This window comes from Zonotrichia leucophrys, chromosome 8 (assembly GCF_028769735.1).
Source record: "Zonotrichia leucophrys gambelii isolate GWCS_2022_RI chromosome 8, RI_Zleu_2.0, whole genome shotgun sequence".
Classification (NCBI taxonomy): Eukaryota; Metazoa; Chordata; class Aves; order Passeriformes; family Passerellidae; genus Zonotrichia; species Zonotrichia leucophrys.
Window position 1 is genome coordinate 29,175,891 of NC_088178.1, and position 18,120 is coordinate 29,194,010.

Consider the following 18,120-nt stretch of genomic DNA (forward strand, 5'->3'; position numbering starts at 1 on the left):
ACTCAAGAAGGCACTTGTGGATCATTTCACATTATTAAGTTAAATCCAACCTAAAGGATTAAGCTGAGCAGTTTTAAGAGATTAAATCTCTTAAAATCTGTCATTGTTTAACAGAAATTCACATAGGAAGGTGTCTGGAGTTGATTTTCTAAGATTGTAACAATGCATTTAATACCAAACTCCCTTTGCAGAGCAGCTGGGACACTCCAAGGTTTGCTGCTCTGGTGTAATTTAGAGTCCTTAAAACACCCAAACGAGTAAAACATGTGGCACATGCAGCACACAATTGAGAGTGGAAATAATAAAATCTTGCATTTGACAGTTAATTTGTCTGTACTCTCCATAAAGGTAACACCAGTGTGTGTCCAGCAACTGGAAATCTGCAACCTCTCCTCTGTTAGTGACAAAACATAACCATGAAACAGTGTTAGAATTAGAAATTATTGCTAATTGAGCAACAAAATGAAAGTCTTGTTTGGTTTTCAGGAAAAAAAATTACAGTGTTTTAATTTTCTGTGTTAACTGTGGCAAAGTTTATTTTGTAGAACTCAGTGGTTCTGAGACAGAAATTCTGTTCACCCCCCTCACTTTGGTTCTGTTTGGTGACTGGCTGGTGTTTTGCAGGTGCAGGACACGTCCTTCATCCTGTGTGTGGTGGTGATCCAGCCAGAAATTCCCGTGAAGCAGCTGAAGAACCTCAACAGCGTCCCCAGCAGCAAGCTGCTCTACCACAGGCTGGACCTGCTGGGCCAGCCCAACGCCTGCCTGCACTTCAAGCAGCTGGCCACCCTGGGTAGGGCTCTGCCAGCCTGGCCTGGCCCCCTCAGCTGGGAAACACCTCCAGGAGCCACTCCCAGCTGTGCCCGATCCCCACCCTGTCCCCAGCCCAGAGCTCTGAGTGCCACCTCCAGGGATGGGCACCCGAACCCCCCTGGGCAGTTCCACCCTTTCCATGAGGAAATTCCTGCTGGTGCCCACTCTGAGCTCCCCTGGCACAGTCACAGCCCCTGTGTGTTTCTGTGGAGTGTGGCAGCTCAAAGTGAAGCTCTTCTCACAAAACATGGGAAATACTCTTCCCTTGAGAAGGTTTTCTTTCCAAGGCTGGTGCTCTGATCAGCTTTTGCCTTCTCACAGCTCTCCTTGGTCACTGTGGCCTGCTCAGTGCTGGGCTCCAGGATCACAGCAGAGCCTGAGCTGGGTCCCACAGGGATTGTGGAGCTCTGCAGGGAAGGGCCCACCGAGGGGGTGAATCCAGAACTTTGCTGCCATCAGCACCAGGTTTTAACCAACAGATTCACTTCCTGCAGGACGAATGAGTGAGGGGCTGCTCAGAGTAGGGGATGAATGCCCTGGGGGTCCTGCAGGGTGCCTGGCAGTGCAGTGGGAGCAGGGAGGTTTCTCACCAAGCTCAACCCAGATCCTCTCCTGGCTCTGAAGCACCTCCCTGAGCAGTCCCAGAGTAGGATGAAGTCCCAGCCAGGTGTGCAGGGCTCTGCTGCTCTTTTGCCCTGGATTTGTGGGATTTTTCCACTGCCAGAAGCAGTGAATGCCTTCAGAGGCAGAGGTTGGGCCTGCTGGGGACAAGGAGAGCTTCAGTGCTCTGATGTTTGCAGACCCTCCTCACCTGTTCAAAACTCTCAGGTTTTGGTAGGCTAAAGTGGTTCTGCTCTTCCTGACTGATTTCAGACATTGCTGGGAAAAAGGGGGAATCTCCATGGCAGTTCCAGTGCCTGGGAAGGATGGAGAACTTAAAACCCAGAAATATCCCAAGAACAGAGGGGTTTTACATAAACATCCTGCACTGCAAGCTGTCATATTTAGGTATAGCCTTGGGAGGTCCCTCAAATCTGTACTGTAAGAAATTCTGAATTAAATACTTCTGCTTGTAGCAGGGTTTGAAGGTCTCATGGTGAATAAGTGACACAATTGTGGATTTTTCTTAGCTCTTTGGAGCCCTGCAGAATAGCTCAGTGAGATCAGACTGGAGGAGGGACCTGACAAACCTGTGGAAATTGCTTTGCCAGTTGTTTAAAACACAGGGATTTTTTTGTTGTTGTTGTTTAATGTGCTGCCTAATCTTGATTATCTTATATCCAGAAAGATACAAATGGAGAATATCCCAAAAATGCAGTACTAAGCTGTCAAGTGGAAAAACTTCATGCAAAGCAAAATCAGAATATTTGCTCTGGGAAGCAGATGAGGGGCTGGAGTAGAAGTTGGGAAGTGGGGACTGCAGCACATGTGTGGGGATGTGTTTGAGAGGAATGTGACTAAAAGCAGAACACTTCACATTCTGCACTGCAGCTTCTCCTCTGGACACCATTCCACACAGGGAATTTGGCTTCCACGGGTCACATCCTCAGAAAAGATCTTCTCAACCCTCAGCCCTGCATCATCATAATCACTTCTCTTTTTTAAAAAGGAAAAGCTGTCTGGTTTTGCAGATTTTGCATGATGAAAGTTTGCTTTTGAGTTTGTTCTGAAAGCCACTCCAGACAGCTGCACTTTTATTGGGGAGCTCCTCTTCTGCACTTGGGATTCTCCAGATGTTCATTCTCTGGAACTGAAAATGCTCATTTTCATTTTCCTCTGGGATATCTAACCTAAACAGGGTTACTTAATTTCTTCTTAAGCCCATCATCTTTTCTTGAGGGAAAACAGCTTCTGTAATCTCACAGAAAGCAGTAATTCAGAATTATTGAGGCTTTGGGAACAAAGGCATTAAATACCAAATGACACATGGAGATCAGAGGAGGGGGCTGATGCTGTGGCTTCTGTGTTTCGAGGCAAGAAAGGGAGGAATTAATGTTCAGCCTTAGTTTAGGATGAAACTCTGCTGGGAAGTGCTCTGGGTTGGGTGGAAAAATGGATGTTTGCCCTCCCTCCCAGTCCAGAGTGTCCTGCAGGAGCTGGGGGTTGTAGTTGAGATGGAGACAATACAAATACACTCCATTTCCAGAAGGCTTCAAACTGTTTTTATTATAGTATGAATGCTTTTTATACATTCTTACAAAACTCGTAAGTTTACAATTTACTCATTGTTCACGAGAGACAAACAAAGTGCTCATTGGAATAGTTGCAGGTTTCTCTTATTTATCCTTCTTTCTTTCTGGGTTTCTATGTCAACAACCTTGGTAGAAAATTCTTTCAGAGGTGAACATGGATCTTCTTACCAAACTTCCCTCTGGCTCACAGAAGTCACAGTGAAACCTGTTCCACATTTGGGCACTTTGTGTGCTGAGCTGTGGGAGAGCAGCAGGGTCATTTCTGCCCCGAGGGCAGCAGGACAGGGCCCCTCCCATGGTACAAACTGCCACACGTGCAGCTCCCCACGCTGACATTCCTGGTGTTTGGTGTTTGCAGAGAGCCCCACGGTGATGCTGTCTGCAGGCAGCTTCTCCTCCCCCTACGAGCACCTGAGCCAGCCCGAGACCAAGCGGATGGTGGAGCACTACACGGCCTACCTGAGCGACAACACGCGCCTCATCGCCAACCCCGGCCTCAAGGTGGGCACAGCAATCCCACCTGGGGCTGCTCTGCCAGCCCCACATCCAGCACTTTGCACTGGGAGGGACCTTAAAGCCCATCCCATCCATCCCATCCCATCCCATCCCATCCATCCCATCCCATCCCATCCCATCCCATCCCATCCCATCCCATCCATCCACCATCCGCACTCCATCCCATCCCATCCCATCCCATCCCATCCCATCCCATCCCATCCCATCCCATCCATCCCATCCCATCCCATCCCATCCATCCCACCAATCCCATCCCATCCCATCCACCCATCCCATCCCATCCCATCCCACCCACTCATCCATCATCCACCATCCACATCCCATCCCACCCATCCCATCCCATCCCATCCCATCCATCCCATCCCATCCCATCCCATCCCACTATCCCATCCCACCCCATCCATCCCATCCATCCCATCCCATCCCATCCCATCCCATCCCATCCACTCCATCCCATCCCATCCATCCATCCACCACCCATCCCATCCATCCCATCCCATCCCATCCCATCCCACCCATCCCATCCCATCCCATCCCATCCATCCATCCCACCCATCCCATCCCACCATCCCATCCCATCCCATCCCATCCCATCCCATCCCATCCCATCCCATCCCATCCCACTCCCATCCCATCCCATCCCATCCCATCCCTCCATCCCATCCCATCCACCCATCCATCCCATCCATCCCACCCATCCCATCCATCCCATCCCATCCATCCCATCCCATCCCATCCCATCCCATCCCATCCCATCCCATCCCATCCCATCCCATCCCCATCCCATCCCATCCCATCCCATCCCATCCCATCCCATCCCCATCCCATCCCATCCCACCCATCCCATCCATCCATCCCATCCCATCCCATCCCATCCCCATCCCCATCCCATCCCATCCCATCCCATCCCACCCATCCCATCCCATCCATCCCATCCATCCCATCCCATCCCATCCCATCCATCCCATCCCATCCCATCCCATCCATCCCATCCCATCCATCCCATCCATCCCATCCCATCCCATCCCATCCCATCCCACCCATCCCATCCCATCCCATCCCATCCCATCCATCCATCCCATCCCATCCCATCCATCCCATCCCATCCCATCCCATCCCATCCCATCCCATCCCATCCCATCCCATCCCATCCCATCCCATCCCTGCCATGGCCAGCACCTTCCACTAGCCCACGGTGCTCCTGATGCCTTGGGATTTTGGCTTTTCTATTTTTCTGTATTTGTGATCCTGCAGTTCTTTAGTGCACAACTCTAAATCCCATATTCAGCATGAGCTGCTGCTGCCCCATTTTGGGCAGACACAACAATTCCTCTCCAGGCCTGGCAATCAGGGGCTCCTCACTGCCTCAGGCCCCAGAGAGGGAAACAAAAATCAATTGAGGGGAGCAAACTTGGGGTGAATGACTTCATTACCTGAAGCTGAAATTGGGAGATTAACCCCCAATATGCAAATGGACCAAACTTATAAAAATATGAAAAATGTGACCCATGGTCCATTTTTGGCTGTAGCCCCTGGGGGGGCTCTGTCTGCCCAAGATGTACCTGAAGGCCCTGAGAAATGGAAACAAAAGTGAATTAGGGGGAGCAAACTTGGGGTAAATTACTTCATTACCTGAAGCTGTAACTGGGAGATTAACCCCCAATACACAAATGGGCCAAACTTATAAAAGTGTGAAAATTTCTGTCCCGTGGTCCATTTTGGGTGTAGCCTCTGGGGGCTTTGCCCAAAATGTACCTGAAGGCCCCTCAATAAACAGAACTGCTTTTTATTCCCCTGATTTTGTCTGCCCTGTGTTTTTAGGTAAGCCCCAAAATAAGCATCACTCCAGCCTGGCCTTGGGCACTTCTAGGCATCCAGGGATAGCCACAGCTTCTCTTGACAACCTCACCCTCCCAGCCTGGAATTCCTTCCCAACATCTGATCTAACAGTGGAGAGAGGAGGGGGCAGAACTTTGCTGAAACAAACCCTTGAAAAGTTAAAACCACGTTAAGCTCTTAGCAGAAACACCTTGGTGTTCCTAAGCATACAACTGAGAAATCTCTATTTTCTGTGCGAGCAGCACAATATTTATATTTACTCCAAGTTAAGCAAAGCCACAGAGACAACACCCCCAACATTTCACTCTAATAATCTGCTTGGAATGTGTGGTGTGAGAAGCCTTGAACCAAGTAATTGAGCCGGGATGATCCCCGGTGGCTCTGGGGGAAGCTTTTATTATCTTGCCATGCAAGTGCTGCAGGAACCCTGCCAGCTCTGCCTTTGTTTTGCAGTTCTCTGTCAGGAATGAAGTGATGGCAACCAGTCACGGCACGGATGAATGGATGACCCAGATGGAGATCAGCGGCCTCAACAGTTACATTGTCAGGCGTTACATAGCAACCCCCAATGGGGTGCTGCGCATCTACCCCGGCTCCCTCATGGACAAAGCGTTTGATCCCACCAGGAGACAATGGTCAGTTTTTAGGGTCCCTTCAGCAAAGCTTTGAATCGTCTCCCAGGGCAAGGAGGGAAATGTTTAGAGTTGATTTTGTGGAGTTGATTTCGTTTTTGGAGTTGGTTTCGTAGCCTGAGGGTTGTTTGTTGTTTTGTTTTTTTTAAATTTAGTTAAAAGTGTTTTCAGCATGGGGAAGAAACTCAGAGCCTAAACACAGTTCAAACTTTTTTTGGTTCTAATTTCAGGCCTTTTTATTTTGTGGTGTAGCTGGTGTTTCATAGCCCAGCTATGGCAGATGGGGACATAAATATTCAGAAAATGAGCATCCCCTTCAGGGATTAGCTAACTCAGGAGAGTTTGAGCTCCTTGGGCCCTTTTTGGTTGTTCCTATCTGAGCCTTTTTGTTTGTTTACTGTGGCTTTCCTCACTGCTTTCAAGGAGGGATTAATTGTGCAGCAGCATCTGATTTGGGCAGAGGGCTGGGGACATTCCAGCTGGGAGCAGCTCTGGGTGTGCTCCGAAGGCTGGGATCCCTGGAAGGAGCCAGCCAGGTGCTGCCACACTGGGAAAGGCACAGATCCCAGCCCTGTGGCTCTGCAGGGCTCCTGGCAGCTCTCCTGCCCCGTTGCCCTGAGATTTGGAGTGTTTTGGGAAGAAGGTGCAAGTGGGAATAAAGCAGAATTGGGTTAAGCTGCTTGTAGGTCGGTGCTCTGGCTAGGGAGAAGCAAAGCGGTCACTTTTTCTTACAGAAAAGTGTTGCCAAAAGTTTTATCAACTTTCCCATGACAGTTTTACCAACTCTGCTATGACTGTGACTTATTTTATGCTGATGGAAGTTTTAAGAGGTTGTAATTTATACTCACTGTCTGATATTTCTGAATTTTCTTGCCTCACTTCTGTTTTTTCTCCTCAGTTTGCAATGTAATCATTTTGCCAGGGTTGAGTTTGAGACTCTGCTGGCACCAAGTCCTGCATTGTTCTGGGGGAAAATGTCTGAAATTACATTAAATGTGTTCTGTGCAGAAGTAAACTGAGCTTTTTTAATGCAGCTGGATCTACTGGGGGACCATTTACTGAGCCAGTCTGGGTTAGTTTGGAGTCCCAGTTGTATTTAGGTACTTGTTTGATATTAAAAACCAATAATTTGGTGCCTGTTGTTCACAGTGGCCAAAATTCACAGTGTTATTTTGGGAAAGTCAAGGATTCTGTCTTGAACTTACAGACTTTGGCACGGATTGTGAGCATTTCTTTTGGCTTCCCTCAGGTACCTGCATGCAGTGGCCAATCCAGGACTCATCACCTTCACTGGGCCCTACCTGGACGTGGGAGGGGCTGGCTATGTGGTGACCATCAGCCACACTGTCCATTCCTCCAGGTGAGGGGCTCTGGGCCTTTGGGGCAGGCAGGAGGGCTCTGAGTTACCAGAGCTGGGTGGCTCTGGGTGCGTAAGAACTGAAAACCAGAGCTGCTCCTAAAGTGCTGCTGGTGAAATGTCATCTGAAAAAAATGGGGCATTGAAACGCTGGGAGAAATCCAATGTATAGGAATATGTGAATTCTGTGGCTTCATTGGTAGAGGAGTAATAATATTTTAAAAAAAAGGATTGATTGGTGGGAAAGTGCTCCTGGATGAACACGAGGTGGGATGTCCAAGAACTGGGAGGAGGAGAGGGATTGCTCTCCTGAGGCACTTTGGGAATTGTGTTCCCTCTCTTCTCTGCTGGGAGTTCAATCCTTCTCCATCAGGACTGCCAAGCTCCCCATCTCCTGGGGTCCCCCACATTCCACCTGGGGGGTTTTGAGGAGCAGGGAGTTGTTTGGAAGGGAACTGGAGCCACAAAGGGGGTTAAGGACAGAGCTGTCCCTACTCCAGGAATTGGGGAGCTCCTCTCCTGGGCTTCAGTCCAGCACTTCTGGGCTTCCAAAGCCTGTGGAACTCCAAGAGCCCTTCCAGGATTGCTGGGAGCAGCAGGGCCAGGAGCTGGGCTGGACGATCCCTGTGGGTCCCTTCCAGCTCAGGATATTCCATGGTTCCATGAAATGACTTTTTCCTGGAGGACCAGGCTGTTGCTGTTCCAGCTCCCTCCTGGCCAGGCCCCAGGCTGAGGCCAGGTTTAGGGATGCAGGATGTTTAAAGGAGCCCAGTTTATAAAACATGGACCCAACCTTGCTGTCTGTCCCGAGCTCTCCCAAATTCCCAGAACAGCAGTTGCCTGTTTTTACAGTTTTCACGTGGAGTCTCCTCCAGGCTCCCTCCCCAGCAGCCCCCCAGTACCAGCAGTGCTGCAGTGGGACCCCAAAGGAGCAGGGATCAGGACGTGGCTCCTCACTGTGCCAGAGATTCCCCTGCTCTGGGTGGCATTTCCCAGCTCTGCACCTCTGGCTGTGTGTTCTGGCAGGAGCATTTTCAGCCCCAGCCCCTGCGTGGTGCTTCTCACCCAGGAATTCACTTTGGGGAAACACTTCTGTAAAGGAGAGAAGTGCAATTAATCAAAACTCTGATTTTTATCTAGCGAGGGATGGTTTACTCAGCTCTAAGAACTTAAAGCTCCTGTGGGTTATTAGAACATGATTAAAGAGCAGTTAAACAAAGTTTGGCAGATGTGAGTGTGATTCCTGGGTAAATATGACCTCTGAAGCTCACAGTCACATGTGGTTATAATCCCCAAAGAGGCCTGAGCTCCAAATCCAGAGGGGTGGGGAGGAATCTGTGGAGTTAAGAGGAATTTTGGCATTAGGGACTGCTGGGAGGGTTTAAATACCCACATCAGGGCAGCCAGAGCTGACACCTCTCATTCCCATTTTATGTGGATCTTATTCCTTTTTATGGAGGCTGGGAAGAGAAGATTTATGCCTGATGTGGTTTAATGCAGTTGGCATCAGCAAAGCAGGAGGATTTAATGCTTGAAAATGAAGCTAAAATATTTACAACATCCTAATGGCTTTATGTCTGTTAGGACAGAGCAGAACTTCAGAGCCTGATGCCTTGTCACACATGAAATGTGTCTGTGCTGCTTCACTGCCATCCTTCCCTTCCTCCTCCAGGAAATGTGAACAATAAATCAAATGCAGGTTTTTAAAAATCTGTGTTTATCTGTCTACAAATGAGATTTGACTGCATCTCCAGTGCACCTCTCTGGAAAGCAAACAAACCTGAGCCCAGTAAACAGAGCTGGGTTTCCATGGAGCAGGGGTGGCCAGGGCTGTTTGTGCAGCCCAGCTGGGCCTTGCAGCATCTTCTTTTTTTTTTTTTTTTTTTCTTTTTCTAAACATTTTCATTCCTGTCTTCAGAGACTGAATAAAGGAGAAAAGTGAATTTTGAGGTGTAAGGTGCACATGGGTGCAAGTCCCACACCCCTGAGCTGATCCTTTTGTGTCCTGCAGGGGTGAGAGGGGACTGGTCTGGCTGTGGCCCCTCAGTGCTACTGGGAGCAAACTGGGAGCACTGGGGTGTTAGGAATGGAGGAAGGACACAATGCACACCACCACATCACAGGCTCCTTTTCATAACTCACCCTCAGAAATGTTATTTTCTTCTAATTTTCTGCCTGCCATTCACAATCACTCCCACACTCTGGAGTTTCAGGGGTTTAGCTCAAAGTCTGGCACCTTCACATTCACTCCTCCTGCTGGGGGCTGAGCACAGGGGGTGCAGGTAACTCCTCCAGCTGGGGGAATTGGAAAATACAGGGGCTGCATCCTCTTTGTTTGTGTGGATGGGGAATTTTTAATCCTCATTTCTGTCAGGATTTCAATGTCTGTAGGTGCTGAGGGTGTGTGTAGGGTGGGATCCACTCCTGGGCTTCTCCTGTGCTGGCTGTACAAGGGGTGACTAAAACAGGAATTATTATTATTGCCCTGAATAAGGACTATTTTTGATTATTTATAATATTTATCATTTTCCCTTTCCCCTCACTGCAGTGCTCAGATGTCCTCAGGACACTCCGTGGCCGTGATGGGCATCGACTTCACCCTCAGATATTTCTACAAAGTCCTCATGGACCTGCTGCCAGTTTGTAACCAAGATGGGGGGAACAAAATCAGGTAAAAATAAATAAAATATTTCTTTTCTTTAACCAGAGGTGATTTCCAACTTAATTTCTCCGAGGATTCTCTTACTTTTAGTGTGTGTTCTCTGATTTCCAGTAGAACTTGTGCTTGTCCTTCTCATAAAGATTATGTGGATGTTTTTGTTATTCCAGATCAAACTGCCATCAGCTAAATAAACAATCGGCAGGATTACAAAAGCAGAAGATAACAGATTTGATTTGATTTTTTTGGTTATATTTAGATTTCTTTGAAATTCTGGGTAGAAAAAACATTCCTTATTAAATGAACACACTTCCCAGTTCTCCTGTTTGTTTTAATTTAACCTATTTAGTTCCTGTGAGCGTGTAAGAGTGATACAGGATCTCAGTTATTTTAACTCCGATTATTCAAATACAACTTTGGGATGTTTTTCTCAGAAATCCATAGCACAGCCTAGGCAGAAGAAGCCTGATTTCATCTGGAGTATCCAATTTCAGTCAGACCCCTGGGTATCTTAATTGTTCCTTTTCTGAAAAATCCTGTGGGGGTGGGATAAATTCTGGTTTGGATCTGGAGTAACTTGATAACGTGGTTTGGGCATTGCTGTTGGTTCCTTGTTTGTTTTTAAACCTTAAATTTGGGAAGGGAAGTGGTTTTCTGTCGTCCTCCCAGTTCTTTTCTGGTTTGGGTATTTCTCTATATATTTTATGGCATATAAAAAAAAACAAATCAGGATTTCTGGTTTGGCATCTCTCCCTCCCAGTAAAAAACTGCTGCTGATCAGCAGGGTCAGATGCTTTATTCTGTTCCTGCATTCCCCAAATGAGGAATTTTGAGATACTTTTCAGACCATTCTGATGTAGAAATTGGATCCAACGTTTCCAGTCTCGATATAAACGCAGGTGTTTGGGGTTTTGTAGTGTTATCTCTCCTAAGCTTTTCCTGTCAGGAAAAAGAGCAAACACCACATCTCTACGTGGATTTCTAATGCAAACCCCCCAAAACCTCCAAGTTTGTGCCCCTGAAGAGCACAGAGGCTTCCCCTGCTCGCTGCTCCCCTGAGCTGCTGTGGGTGCCTGACACACACCATGGGAACCCCACTGACAGCTGCTCCAGGATCCAGCTGTGTCCCAGCTGTGCCAGGGCTGTGGCTGCCACCCTGCTGAGCTTTGGGGAACATCAAGAGGGGTTTTAAGCTCCCCCTGTCCCCTCTGTGGCCACCGAGTCCCTGATGTTGGTGCCACCCTGGTCCTGTGCCTTCCCCAGCGCTGCCGTCTGTGGCCATGGAAACAGGAGAGGGGAAAAGGGAAAAAGGGGAAAAGGGATGGATTGAACTGCCTGGATTCTGGATTGAACTGCCTGGATTCTGGACTGGGACACAGCTCCAACGTGGGAAGAGCTGAAAAGGGAGAGGAAAGCTTGGGAGTGCAGCAGGATTGATTTATCCCCCACTCAAATCTAATTCTGAAGGGGGAGGGCATTAAAGGAGAGTGTGAAATCTCTCTTTAATTAGCCACATAGTAAATTAATAAACCATTAAAGCTTTCCAAGTTCATTAGGCTCTGTTCATTTCTGGCTCTCCCCCAATCAGACAATGCACTGATGGCTTTTCCTTTCTGGTTTTAATCAGCTCTGTTTTCAACTCCTTGATGGCCCTGGCTCTCTGGAGCAGTAACAGATGGAAAAGCTTCGGGGAAATACCCAACACATTCTTTAAGGACATTTTGCAGGGAATTTCTTTCATGGCTGCGTTAAATGGAAACCTTTCAAAGCCCTTTAAGACCATGTTTTATTTCACCCCGTTGCCCTGAAGCACAGAGAGGTCTAACAGGAGGCTCTCACTGTGTTTTGGGGCAGGTGCTTCATCATGGAGGACAGGGGGTACCTGGTGGCACACCCAACCCTCATCGACCCCAAGGGCCACGCGCCCGTGGAGCAGCAGCACATCACTCACAAGGTCAGCCTGCTTTCCCTCACCCTATTCCACACCCCTCAGTCTGGGTCTGACTCCAAGGGCATCAAATGCTGCCTTTCCCCCTTAGGAGCCTCTGGTGGCAAACGACATCCTGAACCACCCCAACTTTGTCAAGAAGAACCTCTGCAACAGCTTCAGCGACAGGACCGTGCAGCGCTTCTACAAATTCAACACCAGCCTAGTGGTGAGCGTGGCTTCTCTCTGGTTTGGCTGTTGAGTGGGCTCTGCTTGGGTTGGGTTTCTCCTGGTTGGAAACACAAGTCCCTGCCAGGCTCAGCCTCCAGGGCTGGGAGCCAGCCTGCCTCTGCTCCCCTTCTGCAGACACAAACCAGGCTGCACACCCAGAGTCCCCTGACATCCTGGGGTTATGGATGTGAGCCCTGGCCGAGTGTGCCTGCTGCCTGCAGGGTCTCAGCCAGCACCAGGGGAAGAGGGCAGCTTGCTGTTGCTGGGTGAGGATTTTCCAGCTATGGCTGGGATGTGTTGCTTTGGATCTGAGCTGACCTCTGGCTCCAGCTCTGGCCAGTGTCACACCCTCCTGTCAGGTCTGTAATAACTGATCTTTAGGTGTCCAAATAAATCCATTTACTGGTGAGCATTCCCAGGCTGTCATTTGTGAGACTGAAATCTCTGGGGTCCTGCACACTCTGTGCTCTCCATGGATCCTGTGGGAGCTTCCCATTGTGAGGAGGGGGCTGTAAATAGGGGGTTGTAAATACAGCCTGTATTTAGCCTGTAATAGGCTGTAAATACAGCCCCCTAAACCAGGGGCTGTAATTCCTCACAGAGCCACAGATCCACCCTGCCAAAGTCCCTCCACAGTGACTGCAAAGCTGTTACACTGTGGGAGCAGAATGGAAAATATTTGCAAGTCATGTCAGAATACATTGATTTATGTCAGGTTGGCTTTAAACATTTTCCCCACACTTGAAATGCCAAGTGGGAAGTGTGATGTTGGGAAGGAAATTGTGTAGGACGGAGCAGAAACTTGTAGAAAGGAATCAGGAAGGAGTCTGCAGGAGCTGGGCAGTGCTGGGGTGGCTTTTCCTAAGGCTCAGGAAGTTTCCAGCACATGGTGGTGGCTCCCATCAGAGCCTTAGGGAGGTCACTGAGGGCTGGCACCGTGGGGATAGAGAGCGTGGGGTTAGACTCCTGGGAAGGAGTGAAATGTCACCTCTGCTGCCACATCTCATTTTCACAACTGAGCCAATTCCCTTCTATCTTCAGCAAAGCCTTTTCACCCAGAAGTATCTGGGTAGCAAAACTTACCCACTCCTTAATCAGCCTCTGTGTTGTGAGCGTGGCACTCCCTCACAAAACTCCTGAGGGGAGCCACCACCTCTGGAAGCCGTGGCAGAATCCGTGTCCCCACAGCTCTGTAGGGCTCTGGGGAAGGGAAGAGCCTTCAGCTCCCTAAAACAACATCTGACACCTTGTTCTTTGCCCAGGGTGACCTGACCAACCTGGTGCACGGCAGCCACTGCTCCAAGTACAGGCTGACGAGGATCCCGGGCACCAACGCCTTCGTGGGCATCGTCAACGAGACGTGCGACTCGCTGGCCTTCTGTGCCTGCAGCATGGTGGACAGGCTGTGCCTCAACTGCCACAGGTGACCGTGCTGGATGGGCTGGGACACTGCTGTCCTCAGCCCTGCTCTGGGGCTCAGGGCACTGCCACTTCATCCCTTCATTCAGGGGAAATCAGGGAAAATAGGAGTGCTCTGCCTGTGCTCCTGTGAGAGGTGCAGGGTATCAGAGAGTTTAACCCAGGGGAGTTTGGGTGGGTAATGCTGAAAGACACTGAGAGATTCAGTGGCTCAAGAGCAGTTACTGTGAGTGAGGTATAGAAATTCCCATGATTTTCCATGGACTGGGAGGTTTTCCTTGAGGGGATCCAGGAGGTTCTGCCCACACCACCCTGAGGTGTTTGTGGCACTGCCAGGAAGGATCCCTACATCCAAATGTGAGGCACTCCCTGCTTTTGGGCTTCCAGGGGTGGATCACCCTCAGTCCTGCTGCAGGACAGAGCAATCCCTGTTCCTGCAGAAGGAGCAGAGTCACTGCACAGCCTTTTCCATGGGAACTGCTGCTCCAGAGCTGCAGCACCATGGGGTTAAAATCCCAGAGGTGTCTGATGGGTTTTCCCTGTGCTTTGTGCCCTGCAGGATGGAGCAGAACGAGTGTGAGTGTCCCTGTGAGTGCCCACTGGAGGTGAACGAGTGCACTGGGAACCTGACCAACGCCGAGAGCAGGTGAGAGCCAGCACACTGCAGCAACAAACTCCCTGCTGGCCCTGCTGAGATCCCACAGGCAGGATTTGCAGCACAGTGAAGCAGGTGACATGCAGGAGGTGAAGGTGGTTTGAGTGGACTGTGCTCTGAGTGCCGTGTCCTTTGCTGCCATGCAGGAATCCCAGCTGTGAGGTGCACCAGGAGCCCATGACCTTCACAGCCATCGATCCCAGCCTGCAGGATGCACTCCCCCAGTGCATCAACACCCAGTGCAACCAGAGGACAGAGAGTGGGTAAGGTGGCCTTCCCCACCCCTTGGGATACTCTCTTGTGGAAATAATCCAGTGGAAATAGCTCTGCTTTAAATGTTTCAAAGGAAAAATAGAGAGGAAAAAAGCATGATGCCAGAATGAGGTTCTGTTCCTGGCACTGAGGGCTCATTTTTACTCGTTATGGGCAGCCTCCAAGGACCTGAGATGGGTAAAACACACCAAGCTCTGACCAGGCTGCCCAAATCCTTTCTTCCTTCTTCCAAAGGCTGCAGAGAAAGGCTGGAACTGCAGCCAGACTGTACCACACTGAGAAATGTCTTATTGGAGAAGTCACAAGTAGGATTCTCCATTTGCTCAGGCTGAGTTGTGCAGGAAAATACCAAAGCAGACAGAATTGGAAAAGGGGTGCTGGAAATGCAGCTTCCCTGTGTAACTTCCCTTGTGGTACTCGAGCACTCCCATGGGATTTTTCAGACTAAACTCAAGTACTTGAGGGTTTACAGATGCCTTTGGCCTCCCTCTGTCTCGTGGCTCTAACCCAGAGTGAGCTGTGCAGAGGAGGGGTGTTAAGCTGGAAAGTGACCGTGTCCCACTTGGGTGTTGGCATGCAGGGACTGCTTTGGAGTGCTGGACTGCGAGTGGTGCATGGTGGACAGCGATGGCAAGACCCACCTGGACAAGTCCTACTGTGCCCCTCAGAAGGAATGCTTTGGTGGCATCGTGGGAGCCAAGAGTCCCTATGTGGATGACCTGGGAGCAATAGGTAACTCTGCCCTTCTGAGCTGCTGCTGCCTTCAGCTCTTTGTGTCCCAGAACATGCAGCAGGTTCTGCACACAACATTTACCTCTTAGCCAGTGCTAAATCAGCATAAAGAGTGCACCAGGCAGCAAAGACCTGGTGAACATCCCCTTTTGGAAAATCCTATGTGGAGCTGAGTGTAACTGTGCATTCCTGTATTTCCTCTGAGTTCCTTCTCCTATTCCAAATGAGCACAGTCAGGTATCCAGAAATCTCTGCAGAGCTTCTCCATGTTCCATATTGTTGATTTAACCCTTCCTGCACCTCTCTGAGTTCTTTCTCCTATTCCAAGTGAGCACAGTCAGGCCCAGAAATCCTTGCAGAGCTTCTCCATATTCCATATTGTTGATTTAACCCTTCCTGCACCTCTCTGAGTTCCTTCTATTCCAAGTGAGCACGGTCAAGCACCCAGAAATCCTTGCAGAGCTTCTCTATATTCTGTATTGTTGATTTAACCCTTCCTGTACCCTGAGTTCCTTCTCTTCTCCATATTCCATATTGTTGATTTAACCCTTCCTGCACCTCTCTGAGTTCTTTTTCCTATTCCAAGTGAGCACAGTCAAGCACCCAGAAATCCTTGCAGAGCTTCTCCATGTTCCATATTGTTGATTTAACCCTTCCTGCACCTCTCTGAGTTCTTTCTCCTATTCCAAGTGAGCACAGTCAGGCACACAGAAATCCTTGCAGAGCTTCTCTATATTCTGTATTGTTGATTTAACCCTTCCTGTACCCTTTCTGAGTTCCTTCTCTTCTCCATGTTCCATATTGTTGATTTAACCCTTCCTGCACCTCTCTGAGTTCCTTCTATTCCAAGTGAGCACAGTCAGGCCCAGAAATCCTTGCAGAGCTTCTCCATATTCCATATTGTTGATTTAACCCTTCCTGTACCTCTCTGAGTTCCTTTTCCTATTCCAAGTGAGCACAGTCAGGCACACAGAAATCCTTGCAGAGCTTCTCCATATTCTGTATTGTTGATTTAACCCTTCCTGCACCTCTCTGAGTTCCTTCTATTCCAAGTGAGCACAGTCAGGCCCAGAAATCATTGCAGAGCTCCTCCACGTTCCATATTGTTGATTTAACCCTTCCTGCACCTCTCTGAGTTCCTTCTATTCCAAGTGAGCACGGTCAAGCACCCAGAAATCCTTGCAGAGCTTCTCTATATTCTGTATTGTTGATTTAACCCTTCCTGTACCCTGAGTTCCTTTTCCTATTCCAAGTGAGCACTGTCAGCCCCAGAAATCCTTGATTTAACCCTTCCTGTACCCTGAGTTCCTTCTCTTCTCCATGTTCCATATTGTTGATTTAACCCTTCCTGCACCTCTCTGAGTTCCTTCTATTCCAAGTGAGCACAGTCAGGCCCAGAAATCCTTGCAGAGCTTCTCCATATTCCATATTGTTGATTTAACCCTTCCTGTACCCTTTCTGAGTTCCTTCTCTTCTCCATGTTCCATATTGTTGATTTAACCCTTCCTGCACCTCTCTGAGTTCTTTCTCCTATTCCAAGTGAGCACAGTCAAGCACCCAGAAATCCTTGCAGAGCTCCTCCACGTTCCACGTTGGTTTAACCCCTCCTGCAGAGCACTGACGGTGTTGTTCTCCCTCTGCTTTGTCCCTTTTGCTTCAGGAGATGAGGTGATCACGCTGAACATGATCAAGAGTGCCCCGGTGGGCCCGGTGGCTGGAGGCATCATGGGCTGCATCATGGTGCTGGTGCTGGCCGTGTACGCGTACCGGCACCAGATCCACCGCCGCAGCCACCAGCACATGTCCCCGCTGGCAGCACAGGGTGAGCTCCACCTGGGGCTGGGGATGGAAACAACCCCAGCAGCACCACTAAACCCAAAGGAAAAGCAGTCCCAGAGCTGCCCCCCGGGGTTGTTGCAGTGTTTCCCTGGTTTCAGTCCGGTTGGAGCTGCAGGAGCCGGCCTGGCGCAGGGGCTGTGTCTTGCTGCCCTCTCCTGGGTACAGCCAGAGCTGCTGCTGCTGCCCAGGGAGCCTGCCCAGACCCAGAGGGAGATAAGCTAAGCTTTGCCAGAGCTCAGACACTAATCCCGGCTTTCTGCAGCTCGGCCCAGCAGATCCATCATGTGTTTATTCTGTGCAGCTGCTGGGAGTGACACACTTCTCACCCCCTCTTGCCTGGGGTTTGGCTTGTGTCTTCTTTCACTTGTGTTTCCTGGTTCTGGTCCATGTGATGTTCATGGAATGTCTGTGCTTAGAGAGATGAAACCACTGAAGTCTGAGAGGCAAAACTGTGCTGGGAAAAGGGATACTGGTACAAAGATAAAGATCCAGAGGTGAGCACACCTCCCTGGAAGTGTTCCAGGCCAGGCTGGACAGGGCTTGGAGCAGCCTTGGATAGTGGGAGGTGTCCCTGCCTGTGGCAGGGGCTGGAAAAAGATGGCTTCTAAAGCCCTTTCCAACCCAAACCATTCTGGGAATTTAAGTGTGATTGGAGCTAATTACCTCGATATTTGATCATCCCCCAGCTCTGCTGTAAATCAGAACTTTAAGGAGTCTCTTTCAGGGGAGGTGGGATCCGGCATTTCCTGCCATCCCAGCCCCAACCACGTTGGAGGAAGAGCCCCCCCAGCTCAGACCAGTAACACAAAGTGTTTCCACTCCTGTTCCTGGGGTGGCAGCTGGCAGTAAGGTGGTGCAGAACCTTTCTCTCACCAGCTGTATTTTCTGTTTGTAACTCTGTGTAGAAATGTCAGTGCGTATGTCCAACCTGGAAAACGACAGGGACGAGAGGGACGACGACAGCCATGAGGACAGAGGAATCAGTAAGTACCTAAAAAATGGGAAAAACTGTGAGATTCAATCAGCCATTTGTTTT

The 18,120-nt window shown here is 49.5% G+C and overlaps 1 protein-coding gene across 2 annotated transcripts in view; it reads left to right on the forward strand.

Moving 5' to 3' along the window:
- Nucleotides 1–18,120, forward strand: part of CACHD1 (cache domain containing 1) — a 94,844-nt gene that overhangs the window by 69,750 nt on the left and 6,974 nt on the right. For both annotated transcript variants that reach the window (XM_064720379.1, XM_064720380.1), the window contains exons 13-25: nucleotides 625–793; nucleotides 3,364–3,506; nucleotides 5,814–5,995; nucleotides 7,242–7,352; nucleotides 9,898–10,020; nucleotides 11,863–11,962; nucleotides 12,048–12,164; nucleotides 13,429–13,589; nucleotides 14,145–14,231; nucleotides 14,387–14,503; nucleotides 15,094–15,245; nucleotides 16,906–17,067; nucleotides 17,990–18,067. In XM_064720379.1, coding sequence (XP_064576449.1) covers nucleotides 625–793; nucleotides 3,364–3,506; nucleotides 5,814–5,995; nucleotides 7,242–7,352; nucleotides 9,898–10,020; nucleotides 11,863–11,962; nucleotides 12,048–12,164; nucleotides 13,429–13,589; nucleotides 14,145–14,231; nucleotides 14,387–14,503; nucleotides 15,094–15,245; nucleotides 16,906–17,067; nucleotides 17,990–18,067 — 1,702 coding nt within the window. The remainder of the gene's footprint in view (nucleotides 1–624; nucleotides 794–3,363; nucleotides 3,507–5,813; nucleotides 5,996–7,241; nucleotides 7,353–9,897; nucleotides 10,021–11,862; nucleotides 11,963–12,047; nucleotides 12,165–13,428; nucleotides 13,590–14,144; nucleotides 14,232–14,386; nucleotides 14,504–15,093; nucleotides 15,246–16,905; nucleotides 17,068–17,989; nucleotides 18,068–18,120) is intronic.